At 47.4% G+C, this 13,410-nt stretch overlaps 4 protein-coding genes across 4 annotated transcripts; 2 read left to right on the plus strand and 2 right to left on the minus strand.

The window, feature by feature from the left end:
* Window positions 1-153: 153 nt before the first annotated feature.
* On the minus strand, window positions 154-3,588 carry BC939DRAFT_530310 (apoptosis inhibitory protein 5-domain-containing protein). Its single transcript, XM_051561566.1, has 14 exons — window positions 3,470-3,588; window positions 3,245-3,337; window positions 3,078-3,148; window positions 2,873-2,963; window positions 2,678-2,777; window positions 2,525-2,587; window positions 2,276-2,427; window positions 2,046-2,189; window positions 1,902-1,967; window positions 1,607-1,795; window positions 1,413-1,505; window positions 1,286-1,323; window positions 1,039-1,201; window positions 154-940 (listed from the first exon to the last, which is right to left on the minus strand). The coding sequence occupies exons 2-14, from the start codon at window positions 3,311-3,313 to the stop codon at window positions 290-292; spliced, it is 1,890 nt and encodes a 629-aa protein (XP_051410512.1). The 5' UTR covers window positions 3,314-3,337; window positions 3,470-3,588; the 3' UTR covers window positions 154-289.
* A 125-nt stretch (window positions 3,589-3,713) lies between these two features.
* BC939DRAFT_456726 (XPC-binding domain-containing protein) lies at window positions 3,714-6,284 on the plus strand. Its single transcript, XM_051556374.1, has 8 exons — window positions 3,714-3,890; window positions 4,152-4,224; window positions 4,412-4,491; window positions 4,610-4,850; window positions 4,938-5,065; window positions 5,168-5,536; window positions 5,677-5,808; window positions 5,939-6,284. The coding sequence occupies exons 1-8, from the start codon at window positions 3,825-3,827 to the stop codon at window positions 6,065-6,067; spliced, it is 1,218 nt and encodes a 405-aa protein (XP_051410513.1). The 5' UTR covers window positions 3,714-3,824; the 3' UTR covers window positions 6,068-6,284.
* A 1,088-nt stretch (window positions 6,285-7,372) lies between these two features.
* Window positions 7,373-10,280, plus strand: BC939DRAFT_456731 (APC amino acid permease). Its single transcript, XM_051556375.1, is given in 8 exon segments — window positions 7,373-7,661; window positions 7,771-7,930; window positions 8,021-8,090; window positions 8,412-8,439; window positions 8,549-8,924; window positions 9,030-9,073; window positions 9,086-9,087; window positions 9,299-10,280. 8 exon segments carry the CDS (start codon window positions 7,618-7,620, stop codon window positions 10,168-10,170), a joined length of 1,596 nt encoding a protein of 531 aa, XP_051410514.1. The 5' UTR covers window positions 7,373-7,617; the 3' UTR covers window positions 10,171-10,280.
* A 340-nt stretch (window positions 10,281-10,620) lies between these two features.
* On the minus strand, window positions 10,621-11,777 carry BC939DRAFT_530313 (uncharacterized protein; the record flags this gene model as incomplete). The annotated part of the gene is made up of 4 exons (XM_051561567.1): window positions 10,621-10,995; window positions 11,123-11,174; window positions 11,270-11,391; window positions 11,607-11,777. The coding sequence occupies 4 exons, from the start codon at window positions 11,775-11,777 to the stop codon at window positions 10,627-10,629; spliced, it is 714 nt and encodes a 237-aa protein (XP_051410515.1). The 3' UTR covers window positions 10,621-10,626.
* Window positions 11,778-13,410: the final 1,633 nt, after the last annotated feature.

A 13,410-nucleotide genomic window follows, 5' to 3' on the forward strand; every position in this document is an offset into this window, starting at 1 on the left:
ATGAGGGAAAGGGGTGCCAATTGAGTTGTTTCGATTCATCTGTGGCTTTTTGCGTGTGGAAATCGAGAAGAAAAAAGGGCCCAAGGAAGGAATATATCATTTGGAGAGCCGAGCAAAAAAAAAAACAAAAAAACAAATGACCGCATGGCAAAAGGGTTTGGTGTCACGATTGGCACGTTTAGTTTATGAGCAGTGCTTCCTGGTATGGTGTAAGTTTGCTAGTTACAACAACAAGGCACTTGGTTGGAATCGACTACTTGTCTATCAATCACACTCATCCACGCGTGCTTCATCGCTTCAAGAAGCTGATCCGTCCATTGGCATCCTTGCCACGTCTGCTGTCGAATGAAGACGACGATGGACCGCCTTGGCCTCGTCCTATGCTTCCCTTCTTCCCATTTTGTGCTCCTTGAAAGAGCTGATTCGCAGCCTGCTGCTGTTGTTGTTGCTGTTGTGGTTGTTGTTGTTGATGCTGTTGTTGATGCTGTTGTTGATGCTGTTGTTGATGCTGTTGTTGATGCTGCTGTTGTTGTTGCTGCTGCTGGCCATGGCTCTGCTTCGAGCCTTTATTGCCATGCCCAGGGCTGTTACCACCAGGAGAGCTACCGCCTGCAATCGACCCATGCCCTCGCACGATCTTAGGCTTCTTTGGTTTAGTATTAGGCTCCTGTTCAGTCTTTCTCTTTGTAGATCCGCTTTGCTGTTGTTGCTGCTGCTGCTGCTGTTGCTGTTGTGCGGGTAGAATCTTTGATGCTGGTTTCGCATGGGCTTTGGCGGTGGATTTGGCTGCGCTGCCAGGAGATGTTGTTGTCACTGCAGAGGCTGGTTTAGATATGCCAGTTACGCTTGCTGTAGTAGGCTTGACCGGCTCTGGCAGTGGTTTCCATGAAGGATGAAGGACTAGTTTAGTGCTCCTCAGATGCCGTGGTTTCATAAATTCCTGTGGATGACCAAATTTGGGGCGTGTCAGTCAAGAAGCCTGATTCATTTGATTCCATTTGTTTAGTCTGGCGTCCATTTGGCATTCGGTATACTTGCCTTAACAGCGCTATGGATGTTGTTGTGAATCAACATGGTCTTCTTTAGGTTCTTTATGTTGGCGATTTGCTCAGCGTCTTGAGGCTTCTTTGATTCCGCCGTCGTCAATGCCTGCTTCAAATTTGAAATTTGGGTTTGTGTTGACATATATAGATTCCTGAATCTATATGGTGCAATGGATGTCAGCCACTGATTGTTGCTCTCTAGAGGATTCCCTGGAAATGCAAAGGCTCGTTGTCTTTCTTACCTCGGCGTCAACGCTTCCTTTTCAACGAGCTCGTGGTCCTATGGAGCGTGAAATTTCAGCAGTCAGCACAGCGATACCGAATACGGCTAGACTCGATAAATGTTCGAGTTACACAGCCAGCAATTACCTTAGTAGCAAAGGCATACATGACATTCGTCACGCACTCCACCTGTGCGAATGGGGTGGGAGTAGTGCTCTCCGTCTCCGCAGGAACTATCGCCTATGATCATGAGAGTGAAATCAGTCGTCAGGATCGTCCCGTATATTACAGGGCAAACTGAAAGCGAAAGTATCCATGTTGCTTCAGAAACTGAGCCATACCACCAAAAGGTCGGTTAAAAGCCCGCACGCCGAACTTATTGCCGAGGCTGATGGGTGTCCTGTAAGCACACTGTCCGCATATAGACGAAGGAGCGAGGTCTTTTGTTTTTCTGCCAATCGATCATATGCACTGCGGGGGAGGATATTGGTGGCAAGGAACTCCAGAAGAGAGCCGGCAGAGATGGCTCGCTACGTTGGAACAAACAAATAAGCACAAGTTTATTTGTTTAGTACCGCCGCACAGACAGCGCTTGTAGTAGCTTTCTGATTTGGGCCTCCAATCTGAATCAGGTACCTTAAAAAGGGGCATAGAGAGCTTTCCTACAACAAGGACACGCTTAACCGACTCTGGATCGTTGATCTAGTTAATAAAAAGGGCATTAGAAGCTAACACCGAGGAGCGAGTAATAACAGGTGAAAGAGCAAACACATCTCTTACATCGAACGGCTTTTCCGATGTAATATGTGCCACGTAGGCGTTCAGAAGTCCCGTCAAGTCCAGCTTTCCGGTCGCGTAGGATTTCGTCTGCATAATGATCTTTGCGAATGTCTCCAGCTCATCGTTTGATACCGAGCCCATAGCCTATAGCCGTGACAAACACAATGGATTAGAAGTATATTCAAAAACATTGACCTGTAGAGATGTGGGTCATCCGATCACCTCCCTACCTTCTGCATCTCTTCCAGGAAGAACAGCTCGATTTCAGGATCCGAGAAGAGGGTTGTCTTGGACGCCATGACCTGATGGGTTATAAAGTCCAGTGTTCTCTCCCGTAAATCGGCTCCTTTGACACCTTGACGGAATAATACAGCAAGCACCTCTAAAGCAATATGATGGTTAATAATGAAATAGCTTCAGTTTCAGTAAACGCTGCGTACTGTGAAAGTAAAGCGTATAGGTCATATCTTTGCACATACCACGAGGACTTTGAACCATTAATGACTGCAAGGACGCTTGGACCACCACCAAATCTTGCTCATCTATAGTATTAAAAAAAAAGTGAAAAAGTTAGCGACATGGATAAAGGGCCTTGGCAAATCAGACATAAGAATGAAGTTTACTCTGCACACCTAGCTGAAGGAGTTGACACAGGACGTCCGCGATCTTGATCGTGTGCTGAGGTCCATCCTTGCATAACAATGGGAGAGTCTTGATTGCCGACTGCCGAATCTACATCACGGTATCAATGAGCGCCGGTTATAGTCGACTCCGCCACCATCCTGACAGAATAGATGAAAGTCCGCGGTCTATTGTCTATTCCATACCAAACTCGAGTCATCTTCGCAGAGATCAAAAATACCGTCGATAGCCTTTGAATGAAGTGCAGGAAAGTGCTTGAAGAACGTGGGAATAAACCTAATGGGTTCGCAGATGTGTTGACAATGGTGGTAAATAAATCAGAATCCCATGTCAAGTGAGACCAAGAATTAGAAGGCGGGATGGGTCCATCCTATATGGTGTTGAACGTACTGTGCTGCAAGTCGCTTGGCACCGTCTGATCCCTGAGATGCTGATATGATGGTTTTGTAGGCATCCACATGCTAGATAAAACGAAGGGGAGGTCTTAGCAATCTTGGTATAAGTTGGTATCGCGAACAGCAGCAGCCAGAGACGATATAGGGAATGGCGATAGGTACCTCTGATGCTTTGTCCTTCGCATCCGTAATCTCATTATAAGCGTTGTAAATCGCGTCCAGGTCGGCCATGTTGGTGACTTTGTTCTCTCGCTTCTGATGGAATTTACCAAAAAAAAAAAAAAAAAAAAAAAAGGTCCACATGTGGTGACAGGTTAGAGAATGGACTAATCAGAAGTGAAGCTGAAAGAAAAAACAGGCACATCCGATGTGGAGAGATGGAGTTACTTTGTCGAGTGTAGATTAAGGTGAGGAGGGGAAGGCGACGCGTGCCTGAAAAAGAATGCAACGTTCAAAGGATGGAAAGGGGGAAAAGTGTGGGGACTGGCGGCAACAAGATATGAGGGTTCTGTGCGCGGCAGATACAAGAAGAATGTGTGGCCCATGACTGCTTGTTTGTTTGGCGGACTGACTGGGCAGCCCATTCTGTGAGGTACGTCATGCTTCCAGCAAAAACTTACTACCGCACACTCTGTTCTGTCCGCTGCACTTTCTTCCTTCCTCTCTTTTTCAGCTTGCATTGCTGCCAAACAGAACAAACACACCCACTTCTCTCTTCGAGACACGCACACAGAGCAGCACAATGTTCATCACTATTAAGACACTGAAGCAGGAGACGTTCAAGGTCGAAGTCGACGAGTCCGACAAGGTAATTGCTTGGCCTCCTCAGGACCTCCTTGAAAAGCAACAAACCAGACCCCATGCGGCGCAAAAAGAACGAATGCGCCTTGCTGTCTACACCCTTCTTGTCCATAAGGCTAGTCTGCTTGTTGTCAGGGCGGTCTGTTTTGAGGAGCGCAGTCCTGAACTATACTCCATATCGCGTTTCTGGAGCCGGTTTTACATGGCTCGCGTTTTTGTATTTTAACCCTTATACTCTTCCACCTTGTGGTGTTTGTGTCCCATACAGGTCCTCACCATCAAGCAGAAAATCGAAGAACTCCAGGGTCACCCCGTCAGCAGTCAGAAGTTGATCTTCTCTGGCAAGTAGTCTATTACACTTATGCGTGGTGTGGTGCGCAATGTGGCATACTGGGGACAGAAGGATCCACGTCACCGAGGGCAAGGCAGGATCCAGAGCCGGACATGACACCAACTTTGCGTGGAACAGCGCCTATTCTTTCAAAGCGGCTAGCTGACCAGTTGTGCATTACCTCTTGGTTCATTTAGGCAAGATTCTTGTGGACGAAAACCCTGTCTCACAGTACAATATCACGGAGAAGGACTTTTTGGTGATTATGGTTACCAAGGTATGGCGAGGCCTCGACAGACGGCGGATATGCTTGGCGTAAGGCTTCAGGAAACGGTGGCGCAACATTACTTAAACACCAGTACTCTTTACATCTCGTCTCGCTTGCTTATGTATAGGCCAAGACCTCCTCAGCATCAGCCTCCAAGCCAGCTGCCGCTGCCACTGCCGCTACTTCTTCGTCAGCACCCATTGCAGCATCTGTCGCAGCACCCGCACCACCTGCACCGGTCATCCAGACGCCGGTTGAGCAGGCACCAGCTGCTGCCCCCGCTGCTTCTCCTGCAATTGGCGAGAATCCTACGCCTGCCGCTTCTACGGAGCCGACTGCCCCTGCTGACTCAGCCGACAATGCTCTCTGTAAGTTGTGTCGGATGTGAATATTTTGTACCTGCTACCCATGAAGTCTTTATATTGACGCGCTACTACTTCTGGATGCCTTTGTAGTGACCGGTACTCATTTTGAGACCGCTATCCAAAACATGATGGAAATGGGATTTCCCAGAGAACAGTGCATGGCAGCGATGAGAGCCAGCTTCAACAACCCTGACAGAGCTGTCGAGTACCTGATGACCGTAATGGCGCTTTATATATGTTTGTTTTTAACTCTCACGGCGACATCATGGCTTCCGATATCTGCTAACGCTCTTTTGTGGTGTTCTTATAATGTTTTGTAGGGCATTCCTGAGCATCTCCTTGCTCAAACAAGTGCACCTGCACCTGCTACTCATGCTGCACCTGCTGCACCCGCTGTATCTGCCACAACACCATCCTCCGCACCGATTGCTGAGAGCACACCGGCCGCCCCCACAAGCGCTGCGGTACAGCCACAAAATCTTTTCACCGCAGCTGCCCAGGCTGCCGCCAATGCTCGTCGCGGTGCTACTGGCGAGCCACAAGGTGGAAACGGAGGAGACATTGAGAACCTTGCATTTTTGAGAGATCAGCCTCAGTTCCAGCAGATCCGAGAGATGGTCCAGAACAACCCCGACCTGCTCCAGCCTCTTTTGATCCAACTCGGACAGTCTAACCCTCAGATGCTGCAGGTACGATCGCCAGTCAAAAATGCATTTATCGTAGGTGCGGTCAACGTATTACAGGACATTTTACTAATACATTTGTTTGATCTACAACCTACAACTATACAACTATACGACTATACAACTATACAACTATACCACTATAGCTCATTAATCAGAATCAGCAAGCATTCTTGCAACTCCTGAACGAGGGATACGAGGGCGAAGAGGGTGGTCTTCCACCACCAGGTGCTAACCACATTTACGTGACACAGGCTGAGCAAGAGGCTATTCAACGTGTAAGATGCCTTGAATAGGCGCATACGTAACGTAACGTAACGTAACGTAACGTAACGTAATGTGGAAGGACGTTTACTTAGTGTTCTAACGATAATTACTTTCTATCATTCTTTCTTTTGTATGTATTAGCTGGAGAGCTTGGGTTTCGACCGCCAAACGGCAGTGGAGGCATTCTTGGCTTGCGATCGCGACGAGCAAATGGCAGCGAATTATTTGTTTGACCACGGCAACGATGACTTTGAGGATGAGATGCAGTAGTCGACTATTCATATCATATCTCTCTTCGTATTTTTCATGATTGCATAAGGAAGCGCAGCCGTCCGATGTAGCTTTCTTCCCTCGTCCTCCCTCTCGCCCTTGCCCTCGCCTTTACCCTCAACTGTATGATCGTTTTTATCTTTTTGAACGAGCTGCCTGACCTCGCAAATCAAATAAAACGTGTGTACAAACAAAGAGATTAAAGTCTGTGGTCAAGTCCTTGGCTATGAAACTGAAGAAGAGGCGAAGCAGACATGTTGCGGAAGCAGTGACCGGGAATAGCATAATCAGACAGCAAATATTCGTTTTGGGTCATTGGCGGATGAACTGTTGGTAAGGGGTTTTATACACTGCATGCAGAGGGATGTTGGGATTACTCTTCATAGTGCCAGTCGAGCCATTGGAGTCGTGTTTTGTGCGTGTGTATGCACGCGCATGCGTAGAAAAATGTACACGGGACAAGCGGAGGTGATGCTGGACCAGAGAAACAAACAAAGGGATATATATATATGAATGGAGCTAGTTTCTTTGCAGCTTGCAGAGGTCTTCGTATGTCATCATTGCTGCGTCCTTCGAAGCAGTGTTTGAAGAACTAGGGTATGGTTGCACAGGCGCCACAACGGCGTTGGCTAGGCCTGTTCCTGAAAGGGGACCAGCTGCTGTTGGGGGAAAATGCTGTTTTATATCCTTCAGCTGGTTGCGCCAATGTGGGAACCGTTGTATTCCTGTTGTGGATGGATAAGAATTTGTCAAAGACAGACTAAACTAGACCAGGCTAGGAGATAGACAAAGTCGACTCGTTCGCGCATCCTTCTGGGGACACATCCATGTCGTCAAGTAAGCGTGTGCATTTTTTTTCAAAGGTAGAGCGAATGCATACTTGTACATACATACACAAACATGCGTCCAATGAACTATATGGGTGGGAACAATGCTTGTCTTGAACCAAATCGTAAGGAAGTTCACCGAATATCCAACGCACTCGGCCGCAGGGTCCTTCCGCCGCAATGTCTCCGCCGCAGTGCCTCCCCCATATACCTGTGTCGACGAAAAGGAAGCATCAATATGGGGCAGGGAAAGTGTTCGAAGGAGGGCCGCATTCATTCCATCGGTCGACTTTACTTTCTGCGGATAGATGCCATTTCGGAGGCACGGCGTTCAAAGAAGAAGAGGACATGGACAGGAAGGCTGTACGCAACTCGCATGCAAGTGCGCACACATGTATAGTTTCCATGCAAACACACGGGTAGTCTACTTTTTACATATCTGCCGCAGAGTACTGTACCACAGGGCCCGCGACCAGCCAGTTGTGTTCATCACCTCCATCCTCATCCTCTTCCTCTTCCTCATCTTTCATCTCTCTTTCTTTTTTTCCTCTCTTCTCATTCTCTTCTGTCTGACACCACAAGTAGTGGCCTTCTTCTCCTTCTTCCTTGTCACAATTCGCCTATACATCTCCTCTCTTCAAATCGGATCGGTCGTATCACTTCTGCATAGGAATAGCTGCTGCCATAGGCCATAGTCATACCTCCTCATCCCCTCTCATAACCATGAAAGAAGCAAAAGAAGCAAAAGTCGATCGATCTGAGCAAAGGTGTGCGCGGAAACAATCCATCAATTGACCCATAGCGCATTGTCTCTTACACATCTGCAATTACTCAGCATGATCTGACCCCGATTTTCTCCTCCTACCTTCAAACAAGGCTCCGAGAACTGGGTTACAAGCAAGAGCTGAAGCGTGAGCTTACCTCGTTCACCAACTTCTCCGTCTCGTTCTCTGTTGTCTCTATCCTCACAGGATTGACATCCCTCTATGGCACGGCTCTGAACTCTGGAGGACCTGTTGTCATCATTTGGGGTTGGGTATGGCATACCAAAGCATCAATTTGCGCGGCTGCTTCCTTCCCGCGACTTTTAGTCCTATATATTAACGCTTGTTGCGCAACCTTCTAGGTATTTGTGTCTGCGATGTCCATGTGTGTCGCTGCTGCCATGGCTGAGATTTGTTCGTCCTATCCCACTAGTAAGTACGGGGCATACACAAGTCAAGCAGAGGGTATTCGGTCTTCAACCGGAACGGACGGACGGGGTCTGACAGTCAACAGAACTTGAATAACCAAGGAACCAAGGACCTTTGTGTTCAACTGTCACCTGGGCCAATTGGAAGGAAGAACAAATCTTATTGCGATTTAAGTTCGGTCTAGACGCCATTGGTGCGCGACCCGCGGAGATCAACAACAAACAACAGCAAAGAAAGAATACGCTGCGCCGTGTGGATTATGACGAACAATGGCGCATATGCTGAGCACTAAGGACCTCTATCACTTTTTATGCATCCCTTTAGGTGGTGGATTGTATTACTGGAGTAGCAAGTAAGGATCCTGTCGATGGTGGCATGATTGTTCAGCATATATTGGTGTTCTTTTTTTTTTTTTTTTTTTTTAATATTTCTCCTTTCTGCCTTTGTGTCCTTTTCCTTAGACTGGCTGGTCACCGCGGTCCCTTCTACGCATGGATCACAGGCTGGTGGAACTTGCTTGGTCAATTTGGATGCACTGCCGGAATCGACTTTGGACTCGCACTTTTGCTCTGCTCGGTTATTTCGCTCGGTAACGGATGGGTCTATGAGCGTTGGGAGGTTGTCCTGGTCTACTTTGCGATCTTGATTGTCCACGGCCTGATTAACACGTTCCTGGTCAAGCTGATGGCTATCATGAACACGATCTCGGTCTGGATCCATATCGGAGGCGTTGTTATCATCCTGGTCACACTTTTGGTCAAGACCGAGAACAAGGCCTCAGCTTCGTTTGTCTTCACAGAGTTTGTTAACAACACTGGCTGGAGCAGCTCTGTTTATGTATGGGATAACTATTGCTTTAGGTGCTAGATTCCTTATATTCTCATCTGAATGATCGCTTGAGACTAAACATTCATTTTTTTTTTCTTTTTTGGTATTCCTTAGGTCGTTCTTTTGGGTCTTCTCCAATCTCAATTCACCATGACTGGGTAGGTGGGAGCATTTAAAGTGGCAAAGCTGAGTTTGTTGAAAGACCAAGCAGCGTTGAAGCAAACTCTTCATAAACCCTGTTCGTTTGCTAATCTTGTATTTTTTTTTTTACAATAGATGTAAGTGGCGTTGAGTCGGATCAATGTAGAATGAACCTTGCTGTAGACAAGTATGGTGCCGTAATAATGTTCGCTGTTGCTCACTCAATGTCTCTCCTCTTGTAGACGATGCATCCGCACATATGACTGAGGAGACTAAGAACGCAGATGTTGCTGGACCCGTTGGAATCCTGATGGCTGTCGGCGTTTCGTTCGTGGCGGGTCTGGGATACCTTATCGCTTTGACCTTCGGCATCCAGGACTTGGACAATGTCCTCAGCAGCTCAACCGGCAACCCGATCACTCAGATTTTCTTGGATTCTGTGGGTGAGACTGGAGCGTTACTCTTGCTCGTCATCCTTCTGCTGGCCCAGTTCTTCTGCGGTAACGCTTCGGTCACAGCCAACTCCCGTATGATCTATGCCTTCTCGCGTGATGGTGCCATGCCCGGTTCTAAGTACCTACACAGAATTCATCCAACGCTCAAGAGCCCCGTCTGGGGTATCTGGTTGTCGTGCTTTGTCTCTGCACTGCTCGGATTGCTCTACCTGGCCAGCTCTGTTGCATTCTCGGCTATCACTAGTATCGCGACTATTGGTCTTTACATCTCTTATGGCCTGCCCACGTTCTGCAAACTTGTCTATGCGGGTGATAACTTTGAGCCCGGTCCTATTACTCTGGGCCGTCTGAGTAAGCCCATCGGTATCATCGCCTGCATCTGGATCGTCTTCATCACAGTCCTCTTTGTCCTGCCTCCCAGCGCACCGGTCACAGCGCAGAGTATGAACTACACTGTTGTCATTGTAGCTGCTGCTGCGGTGTACATCTTTGGCAACTGGTACTTTAATGCCCGTCATTGGTTCAAGGGACCTGTGTCGAACATTGACTTGGAAGACAATGAGAACGATTTTGTGGCGGGATCGCTGAAGAAGTCAGAGGAGATGGTCCGAGCGGATAAGGCCGAGTTTGATGAGAAAGAGAAGGAGGAGATCAATTAAAGACGCCTCAAGCGATAGTATACATAGTTCATGCGTCTCTTCGACGTATCAGTGTCACCGAAAATATCAAGTAATACTGCCTGTAATAAAATTATCTTATTGTATGTATGCATCTCTTCGTGAGGACCTCATATCTCATACCATTCAAAACTTCGAGAACAACATCCTTTGTAATCGATGAGATATTATATGTGAATTTATTAAATACAGTGCACGCGTGCTGAGTACATGTAAATAGTGATGGATATACCAGATACCCAGCTCAAGGATATATAGTCGCGGCTGTCAAAGCAGACGAACCGGTTTCTTTTTTTTTCTTTTTCTTTTTCTTTTTCTTTTTCTTTTTCATTTTTTTTTTCATTTTTTTTTTTGCTTTCCAGGTTACATCCTGCGCTCTGTTAGAACTTCGTATCCCCGAATATATATTTTTTTTCTTTTCTCAATTTTTCCAGTCGCTTAGTTGGAGTCCATGCGGCTCCTGAGGCGGCGCTTAGCGGGCGATTGCTTGGGGACGGTGACGGTGATAGGCTTGCGAGCAGCAAAGTAGGACTGACCATAGTTGCCGCCGGCGAGGACCAGCTCCTGAATGAAAGGGGTGTTGGGTCCATAGTTAGCAATCAAGGGCTCAACACCCGAGATCGAGCCGCCATTGGTACCCTGGATGACGACATCAGCACAGGAGGAGTAGAGCTCGCGGTTGCCCTCGTTGTTGTTCCAGAACAGGTTCACGATGGCCGAACCCGAGGGTGCGTTTGCGGGGATGGTGAAGGGCAGGCTGTAGGTGATACCGTTGCTGGCATCGCCCATGCAGGTCAACAGCTTGTCCTACATTTTTTAATTTTTATAAGGGGAGAGAGAGAGACATCAGAATGTGTGGGGGCGTTTGTTTCGAGCGATCAAGGTTATAGAGCGGGGCAGGAGTGTTAATGGGAGCCTAGGGTTTGGTGCTTACCTGGAAGACAACCCAGTTGGTGCCGTTATCGTAGGAAAGAGCCCATTGGCAGCTATTTCGAAGGAAATAATTGATGTTGTTAACAATAAGATCACCATCGGCGCGTCTTTATAATCGTTCGTTTAATTGTACTTCTGAAATGTTTACCTTCCACCCTTGTGGTAAGCGCCAATGTCCATGGTGGCGTTGATGGTCTGACCAGCCTTGAAGACAGGGCGGACGCCAGGGAAAGAAGATGGCCATTTGCAGATGGGGCTGTTGACCGTACCCTAGTAAATGATAAGTACAGCAAGGGTGTCAATTTCTCATGTGCTTGTTACATTAGGCTGTTGCTAGGTCTTCGCGTAGATTCAGGTGCCTTCCCCTTTTTGCATAGGTGCTTGAGGATCGACAGAGCACTCCAAAAAATCGGGTAACAATATTCCATACGCGACAAACATTAGGATAGTGGAAGTGGTATAAAAAGTGCGGATAAATTACTTACGTGGTTACCGGCAGGGGAGCGGATATCATAATCGATCAGGCTCCAGTCACCCTGGGGGCACTCGGAATAAGAACCGCGGCGAGGGCATGGGTAGCGGAAAGAGATGTGGGCCTCAGAGAGGAGAGCGAATCCAGAGAGGAGGATTGCGGCGGCAGCGACGAAGGACTTCATTGGTAGGGTATTTATTATTGAAGGTAAAGAAAGAGATAGATAGAATGAGAAGATTGTAGAGAGGAGAAGCGTTTACTGATAGAGCGAGATCTGGAGAACAAGACGTAACAAAAGTGGGGGGAGGTTGAAGTGCGGCTCCCTTTATACCAGATCCTCCAAGCCTTGACGCTTTTGTCCCTGAAATCTCCCATCGTGCCTGACAAATAGACCCTCTTTCAAACGTTTGAAATACCCCTGTATAGTCTGAATGAGACTTTGGTCTGTAAACGCGCAATGTTTTTCCGCCCAGGGACTTGTTGTTAATGAGTTTGCCGCAGACACATGGATCGACTCGGACCGCCAAAGGCGAAAGGATGATGCGCTCTGGGGAGAGTGCAATGAGCTCAATTTACAACAAAGGAAATCATTACGATCATGCTCTGAACGATTACATCGTTTAATATTGAAGCTGCTGTTACTGTTGTTGTTTGCGGTATGAATGTGGGGCTGGATACTTGGATGCTTGGTCGGCCTAGAGCGCCCATGTGCTCACAACGATACCATTTCGAGGGTACTTCCCTAGGCTGATCCTCTTCGGATTGTTTTGCAAAAAAGGTTGCGCGATAGACTCTATAGTGGAGATCAGATAGTTAAGGCAATATAACGCGTTCGTATTTTTTGTTGATCAAGGTTTTCAGGTTCAAGCCAGGTCATTCTCCTCGATTCAATTCCGCGTAATAGAACGGAATTCACCCTCTGACGCATGGCAATCTAGACTACTATAGTGTCGACGAAATGATAAAAAACACGTCTTTCATTCACGTTGCTTTAGTGCGTTCATCAGACTAGCAGAAGTGAGGATAAGACTCATCACTTTGTTCGAGGACGAGGTCTTCTCTCCAGCCAGACCTCTTTTTTTTCTGCCTCTCAGGGTACGCTAACAGCTGATTGGTTGACAGGTGCTATTTTGCCCCGTGGAAAGGGTGCTTGTCCATGTTTATGGCTTCAGGTGCAGTACAAGGGGAGGAGGAGGGGTAAAGACAGGAACGAGTCCATTAAACAATAATATGAACGTACGATAGATGCTGTTGAATGGTCGCGCCAAGGATGGTTACACAGATTCTCTTATCATACCCCGCGATCTCAAGAATCAAACTTTGTTTGGTCCTCTCCAGACAAACGCTCTCATTTCATTCACACACACGACTTTAGGTCGTCAACCATGTATGCACGCTCTAAATGTCTGCAGCCTTTAACAAACAAACAAACAGAAAAGTTTGTCGTGGGCAGGTCGAAGAGAGCGTAGAGTTGAACCAGAGAGTTCAGCACTTGCTCATTGGTACTGTAGACTAGACTATGTTGCTAGCTCATATTTGTTATAGACTTACTTTGCTTACTTTACCAAGTATCCACGAGTGAATCGCATGGGCTATTGATCCAGTTGATGTCATGCCCCTGGAAATCGGTGAGCTGTTTTGATAATCGAATCCATTGTTACTCGGTATGGTCATGTATTCTCGCTCCAGTACGAGGTGTCGAAGGGAATTCATGCTGGAGCCGCGCGAGCGACAAGGGTTTCGAAGAGAACAGTTGCAGCTGTACGCAAACAACCTGTTGCAAACACACACGCACACAAGTAGACTAATCCACCTTT

This window comes from Gamsiella multidivaricata (genome assembly GCF_025024155.1).
Source record: "Gamsiella multidivaricata strain RSA 2152 chromosome Unknown BC939scaffold_48, whole genome shotgun sequence".
NCBI lineage: Eukaryota > Fungi > Mortierellomycota > Mortierellomycetes > Mortierellales > Mortierellaceae > Gamsiella > Gamsiella multidivaricata.